Source organism: Zea mays, chromosome 9, assembly GCF_902167145.1.
Source record: "Zea mays cultivar B73 chromosome 9, Zm-B73-REFERENCE-NAM-5.0, whole genome shotgun sequence".
In the NCBI taxonomy this organism is placed as follows: Eukaryota; Viridiplantae; Streptophyta; class Magnoliopsida; order Poales; family Poaceae; genus Zea; species Zea mays.
Window position 1 is genome coordinate 143,156,328 of NC_050104.1, and position 23,641 is coordinate 143,179,968.

A 23,641-nucleotide genomic window follows, 5' to 3' on the forward strand; every position below is an offset into this window, starting at 1 on the left:
GATGCGGATACTTATTCGGATGTCAATTTTTTGGTCTTCTTTCTTTGATTATAAACAAATAACATATAAAATTTGATATGTAAATTTATATTCTTGTATTTAATGTTGAGGCTATTAATCTTCACAAAAAGTAAACCTTTAATTCGTTCTATATCTTTTAAACGATTGATATAAAATTCAGATGTGTATCCAAATACGTATTCTGATGTTTTTCATCTTTTTGTTGTAGGGAGAAAACAATGACCATAAAAAATATACAAAATTTTATTTAAATATTTCATAATATTATTAATAACATTGTGAAAAATCAGCTTTAAATTCTGAGAAGTTTTTTATAATACGAATGAGTGAGAACAAAGTACACAAAAAGTCTCATGTTGATCTATGTGGACAATATATGATACTAAAAAGTAAAAAGCTGCCAGAGCAAGTCAGAGTGGACATGATGTTACAAAGTTTAAATGAACAAGAAAAACCCAGGTTAGACGTTACAGGTGCGAGGCTTGTAGTTGCATATTGATTTGATTCTAGGTAGAATCAAACGAACAATGCAGTCTGGCATATCAAACACGTCCAGCAATTAAATAAAAACTCGCAACATGTTATCATGACAAAGGTAAATTTAAATGCTCAAAACTTAACATTGTTCAGGTCCGCTACCAATTCCCGAGTACCAAATTCCTAGGCAACAACTTTGGCATCAAAACTATGGTTTTTGAAGTACATACGGAGCAGTCTAGTTGAGACCCCAAAGAAACATCCAGATTCAACAAAATAAAATGGGGATATCCGGGCGTCATATTTATGCATTTTCGGCCATAGGGTACTCAAAGACCACATCTTTCCCACACAGCCTGCGGTAGACCGTAGTGTAGGTGTCCAGCTTGTATTCTGTGTTGTTCCTCTCCTTTGGGTCCAAGAAGATCTGAATAGCATCACAAGAAAAGGTTCAGTACCTTGTTGCAAGATGTTAGCCAAACCATAAACTGTATCAAAAAAATCTAGATAACAAAAGCCAAGGCTAAATTTTAAGTGTTTTTGTTCAAGTGACTACAACTGTCAGCAAAGATCCCATGTGACATCTTTCAGTTCCTCAATAAGACATGTAGGTTATCTGAAGAAAGCAAGATGAAAGCATCTACCTTGATGATCTTGGCACCATCCAGACGGTACCTGACACGCTTCCCCACAATCTCAGCTGGGAAGACAACATCCTCCAGGATGCCATCATGGACAGCAGTCAGAGTCCTGGTGCGAGGGCGCTGAACAGCTGAACCCTTCTTGGGCGGCCTCACGATCCTCCTTGTGGCAACAATTACCACATCCTGTGGCATGTAATATGCGTGATAAGTATTCTTGCGAACTTGACTAACGTTGCAAATCAAACAAGATAATCTAAAAGTTTCTAACATATGCTATGGTACAAGAATAACCACAATAACCAACAGTCTCATAAAAAGTGCATATTATGTCAAAACATATATCTATATGACAGACACCAAGCCAAGCACTAACGAAAGAAAGAGAAACATAGGTGCGAGAAAAATAAAAGGTGAAGTATGCAGGTCTAATATGAAAGAAAACTACAGAGCGGTAAAGCGGGGTCAGAAGCTTCTGCTTGTTTCGCCAACAAATAATTCAAACATTGGAATGGTTGAATGAACCAAAAGGATGCAATACAAATATCAACGACATTATTGATAATCGACAGTGACAACAGCTAGTTTGTTCATGTCAACCAATTTTATGCAAGGGTAATAGAATTACAATAGGATGGCAACTTCGGTGCTACATATCCTAATCCTGAAAATCAACATCATTATTATTAAAATGTCGCTTAAACGTCGTTTAAGCATTGTTTAAACAAAAAAATGTGGATAGAGTTTAGAACGTCCGGTCGTTTTAGCAAAAACATGAAGAACGTCTGTTTATCACGTTTAAACGTCGTTTTCTCGTTTTCATACGTTCTATGCGTGTTCAGGACGTTATGTGTGTTCACATACTCTCCTTTTGTGCTGTTGCTAGCGCAGCTGCCCGCCTCCATCCTCTCCTCCAGGTCCTGCTAGCACCACCGCCCGACTCCCTCCTCCAGCGCCGCCGCCCGACTCCTCTCCTCCAGGGTCGTCGCCACCCACCCGCATCCATCTCCAGCGTCGCCTGTCGCCCTTCCTCAGGTTCCAGCATCCACTGTTGCCTGCCGCCCTCCCTCCGGTTGCGTCCAGAGCCCACAGCCTCCCTCCTCTCCTCTCCTCTGCCCCCTCCTCCCTCTCCATCCTCCAACAATCCAGCACTGCCAGGCCAGTGAAGCGACGCCCTCCCTAGTTTTAGACTTTCAATCATCAAGAGTTCTAGGTTCAGTCTTCCAGTTCAAACAGTGACGCCCTCTCTAGTTTCAGACTTTCAGTCATCAAGAGTTAATGGTTACTGATCATAGATACAAGTTGTAACTTGTGTGGTTGAACTTGATCTGTTTCATTTTGTTTTGTGAACTTAAGTACTTAGCTTTTGTATGAACATATTCTATAATTGAAATTTTTTGAAATGTCTGAAAAGACGTTTCAGCATTCGTTTAAACGTTAAATGTTAAAAAGGTGGTTCGTAACGTTTTACCGCTTTAATAACCATGATCAACATAAGTTGCATACATGTATGTTATCTCAATGCAACTAAATCCATTACCCCGTTCAAGCTTATGCAGTTGCTACAATTAGCATATACACTTCGGACAGCAGCAGTAAAACCAAAAAAAACGAGAAATTCACCTTGCCGCTGAATTTCTTCTCCAGCTCCCTGACGATCCTGACATGGATCTTCCTGAAGGCCTTACGCAAGCGGTATGGGACGTGGATCACAACAGCCTTCCTGCTCCCGGCAACATCCAGCTGGCTGCAGAGTCACGACAAGCATCGTCACCGAATGTCACAGCCATACACCACAGGCTTCTACATCTCAAAGGGCGTAAGCTTACATAGCACCGTTGATGTAAAGGTCCTTGAGGTCGCTCTTGAGCTCCTGGTTACCGTTCTCCAGGTCGAAGAAAGCCTGCAGGTACAACAAAACCGGCCGAAAGCACATCACAACCCCGACACGTGGGCAACCCAACACAGCAGCAGCATTTCGAAGAATAAAAGCGCAATAACGGGAGGGGAGAGAAGGGGATTAGAGCTCGGCTCACCTGGGCGACGGAGTCCTCGAACTCGGAGGGCTCAAGGCCCTTATCCTTCTGGATCTTCTTCCTCGCGGTGTACATCTTGCCTTACCTTCGCCGCCGGATCCTGCAGCGGCGGAGGAAATTCGAAAAGGAGAGCACGGATCAGCAAACAGCGCAAAGGGAGATGGTAAGCAGAGAACGGGCGGCCAGGTCGACGATAGACTAGGGGGCAGGGATGGATACCTGAGCGGGAGGAGATGAGGCGAGAACGCGAAGTGGAGGCGCCGGCGGTTTAATTTGGTGGAGGCTTGGGTGTCTGCGCGAGTGGGAGCTCTTATACGCTTGGTTAAAACCCTAGCCCCGGATAGTGGGCCGACAAGGCTGGGTGGCCGAATATTTTCGAAGCCTACTTTGTGGCCCGACTTGAGAGGTGTGTTACGCTTGTGCATCTTAGGCCCATAGCATTCTGGCTCAATTGTATCACCGAAAGGCTTCGCTTCGTTCACGGCGGAGGTTTCAGGAAGTGATGAAGGGAAGAGGCGAGACGAGACGTGACGTGACGAAATATGTCGTCGAGTTACACACGTCTGTCGTCAGCTGCCGGTTTTTTCCCATACGAAGAGGAAAGAGCTGTCGCTTTTGCTCGGCGGTGGAGGACACATCTTCCTCGCCGCTTCTCGCTTTGATCCGGTCGCGCTCGCGCCCAACGCGCGACCTGGTGAACTAGGACACACCTCCCACGATTCCTTTCTTCTCCGTCTCCGCGTAGCAAAGAAGTTAACCTAGAATCAGAGCAAGAGATCGTACGCAGGAGGGAACACCGGAGCAGCGGCAGCAGCAGAGAGATCGCCGGTGCCGCTCGATCGCCTGTTTGTAGAGAGGAAGGAGACGATAGATGGACGAGATCAAGAACAAGGTGGGCACTTACTGGCTGGGGCAGAGGGCCAACAAGGAGATCTCCCGTCCGGAAAACCCTAAACCCTCCCGTCCCAAATAAGTAGCTTAGACCCTAAACCTAGACGACTATGAGGTCGTCAGGGGCGGCATCACCGTAGACGAGTTCTAGCTTTTGCTACCGACGCTGAGATGGTCCAGCTTCGTCTTGCTTGTGTCACGACCCTTGCCAGCGGTAGAGATCACCGCGACGTGAGACGCAAGACAAGCAGAGAAGAACAGAGATAAGTGGTTGGGTAGTTTCAACAGATTTGATTCCTTTCTGATTTTGCATGTCTGGCTCAAAGCACCGAGTACAATACTTACAGGCACACCAACAACTCCCTGGTCTATTATTTACGGCCCAAGATGGCACTAATACGGCTTAACAGCCCACAACTCCATTACAGACTCCATTAACAACGAAATAGAAATGCCTGGCTGGCTGACCTCGGTCCACCAGTCTTCGCGCCACTCCATCTCCCGCAGATCCATTTCAGTCCGCGTCTTCAGTCATGACATCTCCCCGGGCCTCAGATAACGCTTGTCCCCAAGCGTTTGCCTCTGGAAACCGTGCCCTGACCACTGCATAATCCTCCCATGTTGCAGCTTCCTTAGGTACCCCACTCCATTTCACCAGCACTTGAACAATAGCTCGATTGCCCTTTCTCACCATCCTTCGATCAAGGACCTGCTCTGGCTCTATACCCCCTTGAGACAAATCCACCGCAGGAGGTAGCTCTGAGAAAACTGGAGAATAACAGGGCAGAAATGGCTTCAGTTGTGACACATGAAAAACCGGATGTACTTGTGCATTCCCAGGTAATTCCAGCTTGTATGCCACCTCCCCAATCCTTGATATCACCTTGAAAGGACCAAAGTACTTAAATGCCAATTTAGGACAGGATCGGTTCACCACAGTCTTTTGTGCATAAGGTTGTAACTTCAGCAAAACCAGATCGCCCACTTGAAATTCCCTGGGAGTTCTGCCCTTGTCAGCATACTGCTTCATGCGAAGCTGAGCGCGTGCTAACTGCTCCTTTAACATGATTGAAAATGCATTCCTTTCAGCAAACCAGTCAGCTATCTCCCTATCTTCCATGCCCAGCGTTTTTGGTGCAACAAGCAATGGTGCTTCATAGCCATACAACACTTTGAAGGGTGTACATCCCAACACCGAATGATGTGTAGTATTATACCAGTACTCAGCTAAAGCGAGCCAGCTCTTCCACTTGTTAGGTTGGTCATGTACAGCACACCTGAGATACATTTCCAAGCACTGATTCACTCGCTCACTCTGACCATCAGTTTGAGGGTGATATGCAGTGGACATCAGCAACTTCACTCCCATAAGTTGGAATAGATTTTTCCAAAAGGCACTGGTGAAAACCTTGTCTCTGTCAGACACTATAGATCTTGGAACCCCATGCAACTTCACCACATTCTCGAGAAATACTTGAGCAACTCCTTTAGCAGTAAAGGGGTGCTTTAGAGGAAGGAAATGACTGTATTTCGAGAATCTATCCACCACTACCAGAATGGTATCAAACCCCTCAGACTTTGGTAACCCTTCTATGAAATCCATAGTCACCTCTTCCCAAATACCTTGCGGAACTGGTAAAGGCTGTAGCAGCCCTGCGGGGTGCACCCTCTCAGCCTTGGCCTTTTGACAGATTGCACATTGCTGCACATACTGTGTCACATCATTTTTTAAACCCTTCCACCAGAACACCTTCTTTACCCTCTGATACGTTGCTTGAATTCCAGAGTGCCCTCCAACTGCACTATCATGCAGTGCTGCAATTAGTTTAGTGCGCAGAGCTGAGTTGCACCCAATCCAGATCCGGTTTGCTTTTCTGATAATACCTTGCTGCAAAGAAAACCCCTGTTCATCCGGGCTCTGAATTAACAGTTGAGTGATCAATTGATGTGCATCCTCATCTGTGGCATACGAGTTCACTACTTCTTGAATCCATATAGGCTGAATTTCAGAGAGAACAGACAACCCCATCATATGCTCCACCCTTGATAAGGCATCCGCCACTACATTCTCTGTGCCCTTTTTATACACCACCTGAAACTGCAAGCCCATAAGCTTGGTCATGGCTTTCTTCTGCAGATCAGACTGTAACTGCTGATCTCCAAGATAAGTCAGAGATTTGTGATCTGTTTTAATCACAAAGGCACCCCTCTGCAAATATTGTCTCCACATGTCCACTGCTAGGATCAGAGCCAAAAACTCCTTCTCATAAATTGAAAGGTGTTTGTTCTTCTCACCCAATGCCTTGCTGATGAAGGCTATGGGCCTGCCTTGTTGCATCAGAACAGCCCCCAGTCCTATATTTGAAACATTAGTTTCTACCATAAATGGCAAGTCAAATCTTGGTAAAGCCAGAACTGGAGTAGAGGCCATAGCTTGTTTCAAGTTTTCAAAAGCTATCTGAGCTTCTTCTGACCATGCAAACCCTTGCTGTTTTTGCAACAGCCTTGTGAGAGGTTTAGCCAACAACCCATAGTTCTTCACAAATCTTCTATAGTAACCTGTAAGGCCAAGAAATCCCCTAAGCTCAGTGACATTCCTGGGCTGGGGCCAGTTCAACATTACTTCAGTTTTACTAGGGTCAGTTGATACCCCTTCTCTTGAAAAATCACATGCCCCAGATACTTCAATTCATATTTCATAAATGTACATTTCTTCATTTTCAAATAAAACCGATGTTCTCTCAACTTATCCAAAACCAGTCTGATATGTTGCAAGTGAGCCTCCAAACTGGAACTGTAAATGAGTATGTCATCTAGAAAAACCATCACAAATTTTCTGAGGAAACTCTGCAATATTGAATTCATGGCACACTGAAAGCTAGCTGGAGCATTGGTGAGCCCAAATGGCATCACCCTGAACTGATAATGACCATGGTGTGTCTTAAAAGCAGTTTTGAACTCATCCTCAGCCCCCATTCGGATCTGGTGATACCCTGAGGTCATGTCGAGACTTGTGAAAAATTTAGTTCCAGCTAATTCATCCAATATCTCCTCCACCAAAGGCATTGGAAATCTGTTCTTAATTGTCATGTCATTCAATTTTCTGTAATCCACACAAAACCTCCAACTTCCATCCTTCTTTTGCACCAATAACACAGGAGAGGCAAAAGGACTCACACTAGGAACTATCAATCCCGCAGCCAATAGTTCCGACACTTGCTTTTCAATCTCAGTTTTGTGATGTGGTGAATACCTGTAAGGTCTGGAATTCACTGTGTAAGGAAAATGGACCCCGGGCCATTTGGCTAAGTGAGTTTTGGTGTTTGATGATTAACACAATCTGTGGACTAACAAGTTTCCTAGTGTTTATGTTTGTAGTTCATAGGATGCAAGAACTACTTGGACTAAGGAATTGAGGAAAGCAACACCTCAAAAGAAGACATTAAGAAGATCAAGAAAAGTCCAAGAAAGGAGGCATGTGCTGCCTGCGGACTGTCTGTGCGTGGAGCACCGGACTGTCCGGTGGCACACCGGACTGTCCGGTGCCCACACACCGGACTGTCCGGTGCACCTGGGAACTACAGCCCAACGGCTAGTTCCAGGTGGCACCCCGAGCCTGCGGCGCCAACGGTCACCTGCTCTGACAGGAGTCGGACAGGCAACGGCTAGGCGCACCGGACAGGCTACAGTGCGCTGTCCGGTGCACCACCGGACTGTCCGGTGCACACCGGACTGTCCGGTGTGCCGCAGAAAGCAGCAGCTTTTCTCCAACGGCTACAATTGTGTTGGGGGCTATAAATACACCCCCAACCGGCCATTCTCAGGTGTGGGAGCCTAAGCAACATACCAAGACACATAGTGCATATTTCCAAGAGCTCAAACACCCAAGTGCTTAATAGAATCACTCGGTGATTAGCGTAGGTGCTTTGCGAAGTGCTTAAGTTAGTTAGACCGCTTTAGCGCTTGCTCTAGGTGAATCCTAGTTAGTTGAGTGAGTTTTGTAAAACCACACAACCCCTCGGCTCTTGCGTGAGTCATTGTAATTGTACCGAGTGGGGCGAGAGTCTTGCGAGACCGTGACAACCGCGTTTGTGTCACGGCCGCCACCGTGTACCGGAGGGAACGAGGCCCGCGGCGTTTTCGGCCGAAAGCTCGATAGTGGAGACGGCGGGGAGCGTCCGAGAGGAGCCGGAAGCGGAGCACCACTTGCGCGTGGAGAAGGCCCGTGGCTCTCTACGGAGTTACTCGACCGTGGTGCTTGGCCCTCGCGTGGGCTTCCCTTTGCGTAGGGGCACCAACGAGGATTAGTCGGAACCTTGCGTGGTTCCGGATACCTCGGTAAAAATACCGGCGTCATCCACGAGAGTTTGCTTCTCTACTTAGCTCTTTACATTCCGCATTTAATTATATTAAGCATTTAAGTTTCAATCTTGTATTCATATGTATCTAGTGTAGATTGAAACTTAGCCTTTGCGGTAGAGATAGCAACACTTAGACAAAACCTAGCTTGCACATTCTAGTTTGATTAATTGCATAGGTTTTGCTCTAGGGTTTTAATTGTGGCCTAGTTTAGCGAAAGTTTTAGTAGTCCTAATTCACCCCCCCCCTCTTAGGCGTCACCCGTTTCCTACACACTGGTATAGAACCTGGCAAGAGTGGGATATGATGGTCATATGGTCTAGTGGGAGGCAACTGGGTGGGCACCGCAAACACATCCGCAAACTCTGCCAGAATTCCTGTTAGTGTCTCATTTCGAGCCTCCTCTTCCTCTCCTTTAACCTCCTCCAACATCACAAACACCCATACTTCATCTCCCTTCACCCACTTTTCTAACTGCAAAACAGACACCTGTTGCACCTCTCTCTTTAGGTCTGCTTCCCCTTGAAGTTTAACCTCCACCCCTTGATCACAGAAGGTTAGCACCTTGTTGATCCAGTCACAATGCATTGGGCTATGTTGTTTCAACCAGTCATACCCTAATATCACATCATAAGCCTCCAGCGCCAACACCCTCATGGCAGTTCTATAAACATGCCCCCCAGCCTTCCACTTCACCTCTCTGACATTTTTTTCACACACCATGATCTCTCCATTAGCTACCTTCACCTTCACAGGAGGACAATCTTCTGTGCTCAACCCCAGTTTAGTCACCATCCTCTGACTAATAAAAGTTGTGGAACTCCCGGAGTCAATCAGCATAACCAGCACCTGATCTTGGATCAAGGATAGCACCCTCATACAACCATCACACTCTGTCCCCTTTATGGCATTCCAGGACAGCTGATGTAATCCTTCCACTATATGCTCCTCCTCCTGTTCCAGCTTCAGCAACACTTCGTCAGTTAGAACTGTGCTCATATCCTCCACTGTCAACTGATGTATTTGAGTCACTACTCTCTTGGGACATTTGGCTTGATGCCCAGGTTCAAATTTGTCTCCACATATGTAACATAGCCCATTGGCCCTTCTATAATCTCTTAACTGCCTTTCCTTATTCAATTCAGGATTCAGGATTCCACTTCTACCCCCTATTGTTTGAGTCTTGATTCCCATAACTCCCTTCTGACTTCTCATCCTATTCTTCTCGGCAATTTCCTGATATAATTGAGCTAATCTCATGGCCTTATCCACTGTCTTGGACGTCCGTGCCATCACTTGGGACTGAATCTCAGACTTCAAACCCCTCACATAGTGGGTCACAAATAAAGTCTCATCCAACTCCGGATTATGCAAGGTAGCTGCATATCTGATATCATTGAAAGCCTGGGAATATTCTTCTACCCCATGCTGCTGTTTCACATTGACCAACGCTCTCATAGCATGAGGGTACTCTTCCACCCCAAACTTCTCCCTCACCGCATGGGTGAACTGCTCCCAGTCTCCCAAACCATGTTTCAGTTTATACACCTGCAGCCACTTCGACGCATTTCCCTCCATGTGAGTCGAGGCAGTGCTTGCCCAGATCCATTCGGGCACCTGATAAACTGTGAAATATTCCACACACCTATCAAACCAGATTCCTGGATCATTCCCATGGAACTTAGGAAACGACCACTTCGGTAGAGAACTGGGCCTGAACTCCCTTCCTTCACCCCATTGCTCCCTCCGTTCTCTACCTCCTTCCCTGTCGAATCCTCCGCCCCTCTCATCCCCGCGATGGACACGGTGTTCTCGCTCAGAGTTGGATTCGTTACCTTCCAAATCCTTCGCCAGCAGCTCGAGTCGAAGACGCGAGACAGTCTGCTCGGTCTCCTGCAGTTGACGAGCCATGAGCGCCCGATCCTCCTCAGCCTTCCTCTGACCGACCTCCATCGCCTCCATCTTGCCCGTCAGGCGCTCCACCGCTGTCAACATGCGCTCCCATCGCTCTTCCCCTTTCTGCTCAGCTCCCGCCATGGCTTCCAGAATCAGCCGCGTTTGCACCGACGGCTTGGTGGATGGCGCCGTGGTGCTCTCCTCCGAAGATCAATGGCTCTGGTACCACTTGTCACGACCCTTGGCCAGCGGTAGAGATCACCGCGACGTGAGACGCAAGACAAGCAGAGAAGAACAGAGATAAGTGGTTGGGTAGTTTCAACAGATTTGATTCCTTTCTGATTTTGCATGTCTGGCTCAAAGCACCGAGTACAATACTTATAGGCACACCAACAACTCCCTGGTCTATTATTTACGGCCCAAGATGGCACTAATACGGCTTAACAGCCCACAACTCCATTACAGACTCCATTAACAACGAAATAGAAATGCCTGGCTGGCTGACCTCGGTCCACCAGTCTTCGCGCCACTCCATCTCCCGCAGATCCATTTCAGTCCGCGTCTTCAGTCATGACAGCTTGCTGCACGCTGAGATGGACGAGCACGAGCTTCATCTAATCATCTTGCTTACTGCACACTGAGAAGTGAGTTGGCTGCTTGCAGGAATAAATTCTACAGTCATTAGCTAGCTGGGAGATTTGCTTGCACCGGTGTTTTTTTATGCTTTGCTGTGAGATTTTAATTTAACGCCTGATTCAGAACATTTGCTTGCACCGGTGTGGCTCGTGCCAGTGCGATTTTAAGTACAAAATGGCCCGAGCAGAGCTTAAGACAGCTCAAACAATCCGTCAGGGTTTAAATTGAAGAGTGTTTGGGCGTTTACTGGAACAAGGATTAGATGTGAAATGACACACGAGAATCCAGTTTAGGGATAGCAAGTGATACATATCCGTTGGTTAGTACTATTTTATATTTGTACCCATAAAAAAATTCTACCCGTTAGGTTAACCATATATGCTTGTGGGTATAAAATTTTACTCATACTCATACCCGCGCGGATATTTTTACCCGTCGGTTAACCCGTACCCGCTAAAAAAAATCTTAAGTTTCAATATACCAATCACTCAAAATATTAAATAAACATACAAAAACAACTTCAACTTCACACATAACAAATCATATGATTAAGTAACTTGGTATCTAGATAAATGATAGCTAGAGAATAGTTTTATTTTAGCTAAAATAAATTCTATTAGGTGGTTATATTGGTATTGATACGAGTATATTTTATTCATGGGTAGATGGTTATGGGTAGTACCAACCCGTATCCGTACTCATCTATCCAATGGGTAAAGGTTTACCTATTAATATACCCGTGGGTAGAGAAAACATTCCATATCCGTCTTCATATCGGGTAAAACCCATCGGGTATTCAGGTACCCATTACATCTCTAATCCAGTTCAGTGCGAAGTTGACACCTTCTTGTGTAATACGAATAAAAACAAAGATACACCGTCCCAGGGGCGGAGCCAAGGGGGGGCCGGCAGGGGCCATGGCCCCTCCCAAGGTTGCAACACATACAAGAATATATATATATATATATATATATATATATATATATATATATATATATATATATATATATATATATATATATATATATATATATACTAGGTGAGTGCCCGTGCGATGCGACGGGAGTACAAAATTCGTATGAAACATATATGTTACATTGCAAGAAATGGACTAAATCAATCTGCATGAGCTCCATCTTTGTTGAAGAAAAGGTAGTTCATCCAAGGCGTCCAACAGCATGAATGGCTCTGTTATTGTGAATAGCATATATACATAGTGTCAACATAAGGCAATTTTGAATGATAACATAGACCATTAAATTGGTTTCACAAAAATAAGGGTATATAAGAAAATCAATGTTACTATAAGTGCTAATTGCATCTCGAAGAAAACTGTTGGACTGATATCTATCTGGATATATAAAAAGTACTAATTAACTATCAGTTATGAAACACTTTAGTTGTAACCCGTGAAACCCATTTCAGATATACACACCAGAGCCGTGTAATTTTATGCTGGTTGGACTCTGAAAAAAGGCACCAGAAAATCTTGCAAAAGACCATATGCAATGTATGGTACTATGGTCAACTACTGATTACATACGTTCGGTAGTGCAATCATGGATATTGATAAACCTTGAGATGGTTCCTAACATAAACATTCACAATCAACTCTTTCTCCAGAAACCAAGCTCCTTTATCCTCATCGTATGTCAAGGAATTCTAAATAGCAACCAGTTAGAGACTTATGTGCGGGATTATATCTAATAAAAATATGTAACAGGTTGTGGGTGAGGGGCAACCATACTTGTAAACTTAATTTTGGCATACATCTATCTAAAGCAGATTGAGACACAAGTTGTGCAAACCGGGAGCAGATAGTATTACGTACACATCGTTTTTCTATAAATAAATGATACTAAACAAGAGAATTCGTTTTTCCATAAATAAATGATACTAAAATATGTAACAGGCTGTGGGTGAGGGGCAACCATACTTGTAAACTTGATTTTGGCATCAACAAGGAAAAAAAGGAGAGATGGAAGAGTACTGTGTAACAAGTACGCTACAATAGATGCATAATATATTTGTGCACATACAACATTTAGGTATGCTGAAGTTAGAGAAGCCATCCTGTGCTTTCCACCGTATATTTCCCCAGCAGCAATGTATATTTGCATACTTCTATCGATGTCAAGTGCTCTGAGGACAAGAGTAGTCTCCTCAGGCGTCAATGGGCAAAGGCCATCTTTTCTTTTCAAGTCTGAGTCAATCACCTTTTCTTTCCACCATGGATAAGTATACCTGAAGCCAAGAGCAGTTCAGAGCATGTCACTTCAACAGAAGAAATAAGTAGAGGAAATTTCACTCTAGGTTAAAGGCACAATTCCAAATATATTGACACAAACAATTGAGTTTTGACAGACTTATCGTAGGTCTAGTTTGTTAGGACCTCCTTATAGACGATGTTCTTAGTATATGTCCCATAATCTATTGTGGGGTTCTTTCTAACACCCTTGCTCGACGTTTTCTTCCCATCGACAACAATGAAAAGATATCAGTAACCATAACACAGATAGCATGCTCGGCGTTAACCACAGAAATTCGTCTAAAATCTGGAGAAGCCACTCTAAATTAAGCACTACAATGTATAGCTAATGCTAGGTACTTATAATTAAGTTGCCACTTCTTGTCCATTAATCTCCTTGAAATCTACTAAAAGAGGCAAATATGTAAAAACTGGGTATTTCATAATGCCTAATGCGTCATCTATAGTATCTTTACCATTCGTTATTTTTTTCTTTAATACTCCTAATGCTGAAATCTAGCCTGTAATGTAAAAATAGAGCACCTTTCACCGGAGCACGTTGACACATGGCCAATGAACTGAAATACCATTCTTCAAAGAAATAACGAATGGTAAAGCTAACTGATTTTCATTGGGGTTAAAAGCTAACGACAGGCTCGGATATACTTTCATGCATTTAAAGATGCCATGAAGAAAAACATGTCTTGCATTTAAGTTCAGTTCGCAAAACATCACTATTATCAGGATATTTATTTATTTAAAATTACAGCAAAACAAAGGTGTCTCCATACCTGATCAGTTCTTAGTAATGCTTGGCAGAGCTTCCTCTCTAGAGACCAATACTGAATGCATGATTTAAGTTCAGTTCACAATCTATAAACAATAGAAAAATGAAGTCAGTAACTTAGAGAAGCTCCCCTAATGTTTTGAATCTATTACATATGTACAAAATCAAATACTTCAGTTCTATCAGATAGAGCAAAAGATGATACTTTGTCCATTTAAATGGCAAGAATCATTCACCCATTTGAGAATATATGAACTGAAAATTAAATACTGCATTTGTTTATGATATACCTCTAGAAGTGCACAGATAGCAAACTTGATGGTCTCCTTGCCGGAGGTCTTTGTAGTTCTTCAGAAACTCACACATAGAGTTGGAGTTCCTTCCCATGGCATTGGCCTTCCAAGCAGAGATGGTACCCGATGGATCGGTCTGGTACAGCGCTGGCTTATTGGTGTCGGGTTCGAAGCCAAAGGGAGCGGACTCCACCACTTTGTGTATACTTCTGCTGTAGCCCAGCGATGTAGCGGGTGATGCACTCGACGGTGAATCGGTGGCTCTAGCACTCGACCGCACGCGGTTGATGAGCAAGCGCGTCCGCCTTCAGCCCAGCGCACAGACCTGGGGAGACGAAAATTCGGGTCAGAGATATTATTTCTAAAATGGTTGAAACTTTTTTTCTTCAGTACTTAATTATATCATACCAATAGTTTGATCATCAGAGCAATAAATGGATGCTATGGAGGGTAAAAAATTAAGGGCAAAATGAGAAAGTGGCAACAATTCTGCATGTGTGCCTTAACTTAGAAGTCTACTTTAGCTTGTATAAGTATAACAGGCCAAGTGGGATAAAAAAAAATTAGGGGCAAGTTAGCACAACCTTTGTGCATTAATTTGCAAGAGAATGCACAGGTTTACAGTACCATGGCTACTAAACACCCTTGAAATGTTTTTCCTTTTAAAAACATAAAGAGTGTGCACTTCTTCAACTATACAATGTGCACTGTGCGGTAAGAGTTTTTATTTGAATATCGATCTCCAATAGCCTTATAGGGGCTAGTGACAGGAATTCATGCTGTATTTGAAGTTAGTGTGTAAAACCATTAAACAAACCAGATATTGGCCATAAATTCTCACATAACTAATAAATATTTTGCACCTAAAGTCCATCAATATACAAGGGAACTCATAAATATAACTGGAGGAAACGTAAGAGCAATGCATACATTGCTACAAAAGGATTTACAAAAATAGTGTAAGCACCATATCTTGGTTTCTCCCGATAATCATGTACTTGAACATAAAACTAAAGGTAGAATGAGGTAGCCCAGGGAGGTTGCAACTGATGCTGAGGTACACGGGCTTGCTCTCCCTTAGTGCCATAGCAATGGCCATGTCGAGTGTGCGCCGTTCAGATTGGTCACCACCGCCTAAATCTTCAAACAACCAAGCAGATGAAATGGACACTCAAACCCACCCGAAATCACAAGCAAAAGTAGGTCAACACACAAATATATTTAAAATAAGCAGCAATATGAATTGTTTCATGTAAACCAGCCAAACTAAGAAGCATATTCATCTAAACTACAACTGCATTGCTTGCATAGAAAGAGCCAGTCAATAGCCAATAGCACAAATAAGCATCTGCATTAACTCCGATTAATAATACATGTTTAACAAATGTGCATGTTGTCTGACCAAAATTTCAGTCTAGTTATCTAGGAAAATAGAGTTATTTAATACTTATTATTTGGCCCGTTTGTTGACACTCCAAACTTATATGGCTTTAGTAGGCAAAAAGGATAAAGCATCGTAGTGTACATATTGCATATAGGCATAAGGCAAAACCAAACCCTAATCCTGTGAAATACCCAATCATAAAAAACAAAACATGTGACCATAATATAATCCATGTGATCAAGTAAACAAATGCTAGAAGAAAAAGCCAGTATGTAAAAATCATATAGCATGTCACTTCTCATACTTTTTCTTGGCATACTTAATTTGAACAACCAAAAGCATAAATTCTAAAAAAATTCCCATTTCTTATGTGCCCATGTCTAAACCAAATGCAAGCACACTAATCACAACAACTGGTTATTCGACAGGTTCCAGATGGCAGATTCAGAAGTCGTTCATGAGAGCAATACTGATTTAGGAAAAGGAGGAGAGCACTCTCTTCATGACTACGTGCTAGACGAACAGCTTGGTCTGACATGCAGACTGTGCAATGTTGTATGCATTGAGGCAAAGGATTTCTTTCCACCAATGGTAGCTTCAAACAGCAATCAAGTTATTTCCCTTTTATTTTACTTGAGACCCCATTATTGACTGTATGCATATTTCATTTTTTTGGCAGTTCACTGGTAAGGACCACGAGAGGCCTGAAAGGAACCATTTTGGTCAAGATGGTCATGTACTTGACCTTTCCTTTTTTGAGATTTGTGATCCAGAATTCTCCAAAATCAAGGAATCTGGGAATGTGTGGGCTTCAATCACTGATCTTGAACCAAAGTTACTTGCTCATCAGAGAAAAGCCTTCGAATTTATATGGAAAAACTTGGCAGGATCATTACAGCTTGAAGAAATGGATGGCTCAACAAGTAGAGGTGGTTGTGCGGTTGCACATACTCCAGAAGCGGGTAAAACTCTTCTGCTGATTTTGTTTCTTGTCAGTTACTTGAAAGTTCACACCCAAGAAGCCGGCCATTGGTCCTCATAGGTATGCTCATGGAATCAATAGTATCTCGTGCTTGGTCTCCATTGATGATCTGGTAAATGATGTTGTCGTCGACCATCTTGATGTTGAATTCCATTCCCCTCAGGCTAGACAAAACTATGGTATGCGAATTCTAGGGAGAATCTTTGCACTTAGCAGCTTGCTTCTGTTATGATGGAAGCAGTCCACTACAGAATTCCATCGCACGCTCCCATCCTGGAGCTATGTAATTAAGGCCTGATCTATCTCGCCAACTACACGCTCCTTCGTCTTCCCAAGGCCTCGACATTAGATCCACTCTGGCCAGCACAAACGCGGCGACGTGTACGGACGGGGATCGCTAGATCAACACCCGAAGGTTGAGGAGAGGACGACAAAGCAAGCAAAAGGGCGTGGGCAAGGCCGTGTAGTACCTTGGATCCGCTCGATTAGGGGGCTCAATGGTCAGATCTGGCTGCCATCTCCGGGGAGGACCGCTCGGAGTCGAGCTCCTGCCGCAGCCCCCGCGCAGCGTCCTCTACGGCCTCCTTCTCCCGACACAGTCACGCCGCCGCCAGCTCCTTGGGGAGGGAGTAATCTTCAGGGGGGCGAGCGCGGTCCTCTGGCCTGCGCGAGCTCGAGGGGCCAGGGACGCACGCGGGGGAGTGGGTGGTGCGAGGATCCGCGTGGGGGAGGACCACAGGCGTTGATTGACGAGGAGGGTGGAGGATCCGCCGCGGTGGGGAGGAGGGTGGAGGATCCGCGGGAGTTGATTGACGAGGATCCGCGGGCGTTGATTGGTGGCTGCGGGCGGGATGCGCCATTGAAGGAAGGAGGAATCGAGCGCGGCGGGCAGGCGGGATGCGAGGAGCGCCATCGAAGGAAGGGATGCGCCATTGAAGGAATGAGGAATCGAGGCGGGGGATCTGCGTCCGTGGGGGAGGAGAGTGGGCGATCCGCGACCGAGGCTGGAACCGGCAGAACATGCAACTGTGCACGCCTACATTACATACTTAAGTAGTAGTAGAGATATATATATATTCTAAATTTTGTGTGTATAAATATATATACTCTAAATTTTGTGCAGCACAATTAATCAAATGTGGAATATAGTAGTTAGTAATATATGATCCATAACTATGTTGTAGTATGCCAACCAAAGTCTAAAAAAGACAAAGAATATAAGATAAAATATTCATTGAATGACCAATCGATGCATAAAACGTCAAACCTAATTCGCTTCAGACGCTAATATCTAAACCTCACCCCTTTATAACTCATTCTATCGTCTGGCTAGACAGTTGTGATTACCGTTTACCACTTGACTTGCCTCTGCCATAGCCCACAACCAAAGTCCAAAGAAGGTGATCACGCGAAGCAGCAGAATAAGCGCCAGCAACTTATAAACATACTACATTAAATCTCGTGGATAATAAAATCTACAAATTTCAACTAAAGTTGTCACCTTATAATTGGTGTGTACACAACAAATTTGACGTATCTGCGTAGTTTGACGAATTTTCATGAATCCTCGAGGCTAGTTGGATTTTTGAATTCTCTCAAAAAAATTGTTAGCTGCCTCATGAATATTATAGTCATTATATAAAAGTTGAATCTCATCAGTCGAATATTCATCGTTATATCATTTTTATTATTTTAGTATTGTTCTTGCGTCACAACTCTAATTCAATATATCAATTAGCTAGAAAATGGACTCATCCATTAAAATAATTTATAAAGATCTAAAATTCTTATTTTATGTCGAATGTTTAAACTTGATAACATTATACGATATTTTTTTATCAGATAGTATTGATTAATTTATCGGCCCCCCTTATATTATCTTCCTGGCTCCGCCCCTGCACCGTCCCAAGAATCAAATATATATCCCGGCTCCCTACCAAAACAAATCAAGATCTCTACCGAACGAATAATTCGCTTCAGATTAAAGTCATTGGTTTAAACTGCTACAGCTATAATCCACACTAGTACAAAAAGACTTAAAGCCTGCAGGACGATATATTTTTACAGACGGATTTGGTTATCAACCGTCCGTGCTATTTTTAGTGGTGATTTCTTAATATAAAACCACCACTAATAATCGTATTTCTACACACGGTTCCTTAAGAAAAACGTCTGTAAAATCCATGATTTCTAGTGACGGTTTTTTCACTAGAAATCATTTTTATCCTTAGTTTTTTGAGTTTATCAAACGACCTCGTATGATAAAACCACTAAAATAAAATTTGTATATCTCTAAAAGTTATGAAACTTGTAGTTGACAACTTTTTTATTTGAACTAATTTTGGTTCTAAAAAGTTGAATCTAAGTATGTCAAATTTAAAATTCAAATTTTACAAACGACCTTGGATGAAAAAAGTGTCAAAATGAAAGATGTAGAACTTCAAAAGTTATTTAACTTTGTAGTTGACAACTTTTTATTTGAATTCGTTTACGGTCTCAAACAAGTAATTTACACTTAATTGTTTATAATATATAGAAAAAAAGTTATAAATTATACACAAAGCGTGCTATAGACAGAGTGATAGTAGAGGGTACGCGCGAGGGTGAAGTAAAAAAATGCCGCGACTTGGGACTTCCTCTCCTTAAATACTTTTTTACTATTTTAAAACCCGTTTAATGTTTCTAAAAATAATTTACAATAGCGGTTTTATTACGTCGATCGATAGTAGAAATCAATTTCCACTGACGATTTTCTAACTCAACCCCAGTGGAAATCGATTTTCACTGACGGTTCTCAGTTAACCGCCTATAAAAAATCATTTTTACTGACCCCTAGCACCGACTGTTCTAAAAACACTAGTAAAAATAGATTCACAACCATTACTATAGAGCTTCTGCGTACTAGTGCCATAGAGAAAAAACATTATAGATACAGTAGAAACCGATACAGATTAAATCAAACCAAACAAACCAAGCTTCTATGAAACCATTAGTTATTGCCCATTCCAGCCACACAAATGAGCAGTTACTAACACATCACCAACTTCGTTGCAACGAAACCAAAGCCTTTGCGTTATTAAAAAAAAATCTGGGGCCATACAATGATACAACAATGCAGATAAGCTTGCTGACACTGAGTAGTTCTGATCAATACATGGAAAAAGGAGTATTCTCTTCTATTATTTCCTCACCCCAAGGGCCAAGGCTGGAAAAAATAGTACGTCAAATTATCTGGCAAGAAAAGATGGTACATACAGATTGGCGTTAGACAGATATTGCATATTGATGTGCCACATCTCAATTCCTCGTGATAGTTCTTGGGCACAACATCACAACAAATGCATCCTGGAGATGCGTCTCTCTGTCTGCTGAGCGAGTATGCTGTATGCTTCTGTATAGAAGTACATTGACTTCAGGGTGGGGGGGGGGGGGGGGGGGGGGGGGGGGGGGGAATACACGGGGCTTAGAGAAAGGCAGACTATTTCCGCCTTTCTTCATTGAACCTTCCGAAAGATGACTTTAACGCCTCGTATGTAGACCAACATATCGCAGCCGCAGGTGCATGGAATAGCATTCTTGGCTTCCATCCCCTCATGAGCCCAGAATACCCATCTCGCTTTATGATTGCTCTGAACACATCGCCTATTGAGCTGCTTGAAAAGCGCTCACAGCCGCACACACCCTGATCACCAAAATCAGTGTTACTATCTTTATGAAACTGAAAGCAAGCTGATAGAATTCACATTTCACAAAAAAAAAAACTTATAGAAACCATCCAAGGTAAAACCGAATGTACTCCCTCCCGTCCCAAATAAGTAGCTTTTAGAGGTTCAAAATTTCTCTTAAAAATATAGCATTCTACAAAAACATAGGACACTGCATCCTAGTGCGGAAGCTAATCACGAGTGCTTGCAAACGATAACTACCAAATCACGTCTTTTACCAGCATTCTTTATCTGTCAGAAAATTATTTATTTTGCAGCACCCAAACCAAGAAACATTTCATGATCCACTTAATGGTGCATTTGCACTTGATAACTTCCAGTTCCAGTAGAATAGGAAACACTATGATTTCAGTATACAATTCAAGAATTAAATAAAAAGCATTTAAAACAATATTCAAGCAAGTCACAGTGGTCTATATGTTACAGGAAAAGCCTTCCCAGGTTGTTTTCATGTTCTTTTCATGTGTATCCATTGTTTTTTTTTTCTTATATCATGTTTAAGCTAGCATAATCAATGTAGATCATGGAAGCTGGTGGAATCAATGTAGAAAGCGTAAGCTACCGAAAGAGAAACACAGACGGATAAGTCAACAAGAACAACTGGTTATTAACAAGAATGTTTAACTTAAACATAGCCAGACAATCATACATTTAAACTTCTTTGAACACATGCCGCAAGTGATACGACAACCAAACAACATATTTCACCAGGGTAAAAACAAAGGAGTACACTAGAAAGAGAACACACAATCAGTGGAGACTGCAATCTAGAATTCTAAATTGATGTTGTGTTAAGTACTAGACAGGTTAGTCAAACATATTTGAAGGCCCAAAGTTTGAACTTCAAAGTTGGTTTCTAGGAAATCCCCCTTTGATTTTCATCACAAACTTGCAGGTCACATCTCTATAGCATCAAACAATTATACCTATCGCTTTGGCATTGATCTCTCTTAATTCTTATATCCAAAATTGATACAACATGAATAAAAAAGATAGACCTAGTGCCGGAGGCTGCAAAAGGGCCTCTAGCGTAATGATTAAGGCTTCCAAGTAGCACCTCCAGCTCGACTCGACTCGCCTACTCACCGAGCTGTAAAAAGAGGCTCGGCTCGCGAGCTGCACCTTGAAAACTAATATTGCATTATATAGTGAATTAATGGTCTATAAATATGAAATAAATAATCATCACATGACATTACAAGTAATTTAAATTATAATTGTTATATATACATCATTAAAGACTAAGAAACGAGTCATATATCTATAAAATTATCCAATATCCATCATCATTGTGTAGGTTAATTATTTTTGTGCAGCTCGCGAGCCGGCTCATGAGCCAGAGCGGCTCGGCTCGGCTCGTTGCCTCAACGAGCTCAAAAACCTGGCTCGGCTCGCGAGCCGCTTCGAGCTCGAGTCGGCTCGCGAGCTTCGAGCTTTTTTCCAGCCCTATCGTCGTGCCCCGCCCGCTCTCGGGTTACGTCTGACGCGCCACCCTCCGGCTGGGTCGTTGCAGAGTGGACGATGACGACCTGCTAGTGATGGGGGTCGGGGATTTTCTCGATCGGGACCATGTTTCGATCTTTTCTTAATATAATACCAGGAGGACAGTCTTTCCCTTCGTGGCCAAGTTTTTTTTAGTGCCGGAGACTCCCACATAAGTGGCAAGTGTTTTCGGAGAGGCTGCTTCAAACCCATGACCTAGTTACTCACTGAGACAGCTCCCGTCAGTGCAATGGGTCTGCCCTTCTTGATACAACATGAATCTAGTCCTTAGACGGACATGTGGCCCAGATCCCATTTTGAAACATGGGACTTCTTCCCAAATACTACATTTTTCCTGTGAAATTTCTGCATTCCAAACAGGCTCTCAAAATTACATCTCACTGTTCAATGGCGGCAGAACTAAAATAGTTTTGTTGCTATGTCACTATGCTTCCACAGTAGTGCCACCGGGCATCCTTAGAGCAGTAATCACCACTAGCACATCAAACGAACACAAGATGACAAGAGGCTACTAACTTCATCGCACAACTGTTTCCAATAATCTTAGAGATGAATAGGATAACTAGATCCTATAAGAGTTCCCTCCCTTTTGGTGGGTAAACCATCAGAAATCACTCAGATCAGCTCTAATATTGTTGCAGAGCATTAAAAATCAGAGCTTTGATCAGATTACAAATCAAGTAGACTAGATCTTCACCTGGCACTGTAGCTGCGTCTTGACAACATCGAAGGGCGTGGTGACCGCCGCGGCAAGCGCCCCGGCTGCGGCCCCAGCAGTGGCGTGTACGGCGAGGGACTCCTCCTCGGCGGCAATGTCCCCGAGCATCCGCTTGGCCGCCTCGTAGGTGGCAAAGTGGACGGCGGTGTAAGGCGCGTTCATGACCACGGTTGTCCGGTAGGAAACGAAGAAGGCGCTAGGCCCCTCGTCTCGCAGCACGGTGCGGACGCAGTGCCCTACGCCCGTGTAGGGGCTGCTGGTGAGCTGCAGCCGCTGCTTGACGGTGTCCATAGGCGTGAAGACCGCGTCGCTGGCCACGGTCGCGACGACCCCCGAGGCGGCGTGCGCGGCGGGGTTGTTGGGGCCGAGGCGGTCGGTGAGGGCCGACTTGGCGAGCTCGTAGACGGAGAAGTAGACGGCGTGAGCGGGGCCCGCGCCGAGCGCCATGGCCGGGAGTCCCCGGTAAAGGGCGAGGGCGCCGCCCTCGCCGGCCACGGCGTTGCGCAGGGCCGCCCGCAGCGACAGAGCCGGCCGGCACGGCGGCGCGCTGGCCTGCATGTGCGTCTTCAGAGTGTCGACGGGGAACATCGCCGTGTGCTCGACGACGCCGGCGACGGAGCCGGCGAGCATGTACTGCCAGAAGCGGAGGTCATCGTGGGTAGCGTCGGGGACGGCGGGGCTGCTAAGCACCGGACTGGGAGGGCGGCCCTGCGGGGTCGTCGGCTCCTCAGCCGTGGCGGGAAGGAGGCGGTCTGGGGTGCGGAAATCCGCAGCCATGGAGGGGCGGCTGTGGTAGGGCTAGGGTTTTGAGAGGGGAGCACGGGGCGAATCGCACGAGGAGGAGGGGGACTGGGGGAGATAAAGAGGAGAGATTTGAGGGGGAGGAGGATGTCGCCATTCAGGAGGAGGGGACGGGGCCAAGTTCTTCTCGTTTCGATCAATCCGGTTTTTCGGCTTCTGAACAGTTACGTGCTGGCCATCCCTCGGGTTTGTAGTTCCATATTTCTTGATTTGATTTGATTTGCTATGGGTAAGCCCAATTGG

The 23,641-nt window shown here is 44.2% G+C and overlaps 2 protein-coding genes and 1 pseudogene across 4 annotated transcripts; all 3 read right to left on the minus strand.

Annotated features, from left to right (window-relative positions):
• Positions 1-511: 511 nt before the first annotated feature.
• LOC100274227 (40S ribosomal protein S7) lies at positions 512-4,338 on the minus strand. Of its 2 annotated transcripts, XM_035962161.1 has the most exons (7): positions 4,080-4,338; positions 3,395-3,933; positions 3,176-3,275; positions 2,969-3,042; positions 2,763-2,886; positions 1,143-1,325; positions 562-925 (listed from the first exon to the last, which is right to left on the minus strand). In XM_035962161.1, exons 3-7 carry the CDS (start codon positions 3,248-3,250, stop codon positions 803-805), a joined length of 579 nt encoding a protein of 192 aa, XP_035818054.1. In that variant the 5' UTR covers positions 3,251-3,275; positions 3,395-3,933; positions 4,080-4,338; the 3' UTR covers positions 562-802. The 2 variants fall into 2 exon arrangements, with proteins under 2 accessions (NP_001142070.1, XP_035818054.1); NM_001148598.1 differs by lacking the exon at positions 4,080-4,338 and having other exon boundaries at positions 512-925; positions 3,395-3,443.
• An 8,479-nt stretch (positions 4,339-12,817) lies between these two features.
• Positions 12,818-17,574, minus strand: LOC100194320 (uncharacterized; annotated as a pseudogene). The gene is made up of 5 exons (NR_159533.1): positions 17,122-17,574; positions 15,216-15,425; positions 14,283-14,610; positions 13,997-14,078; positions 12,818-13,201 (listed from the first exon to the last, which is right to left on the minus strand). The product of NR_159533.1 is annotated as an uncharacterized protein (transcript).
• Positions 17,575-19,706: 2,132 nt separating this feature from the next.
• LOC100279505 (RNA-splicing protein MRS3) lies at positions 19,707-23,468 on the minus strand. Its single transcript, NM_001152505.1, is given in 2 exon segments — positions 19,707-20,333; positions 22,577-23,468. Coding segments are annotated over 2 exon segments (1,002 nt in total). The 5' UTR covers positions 23,375-23,468; the 3' UTR covers positions 19,707-20,129.
• Positions 23,469-23,641: the final 173 nt, after the last annotated feature.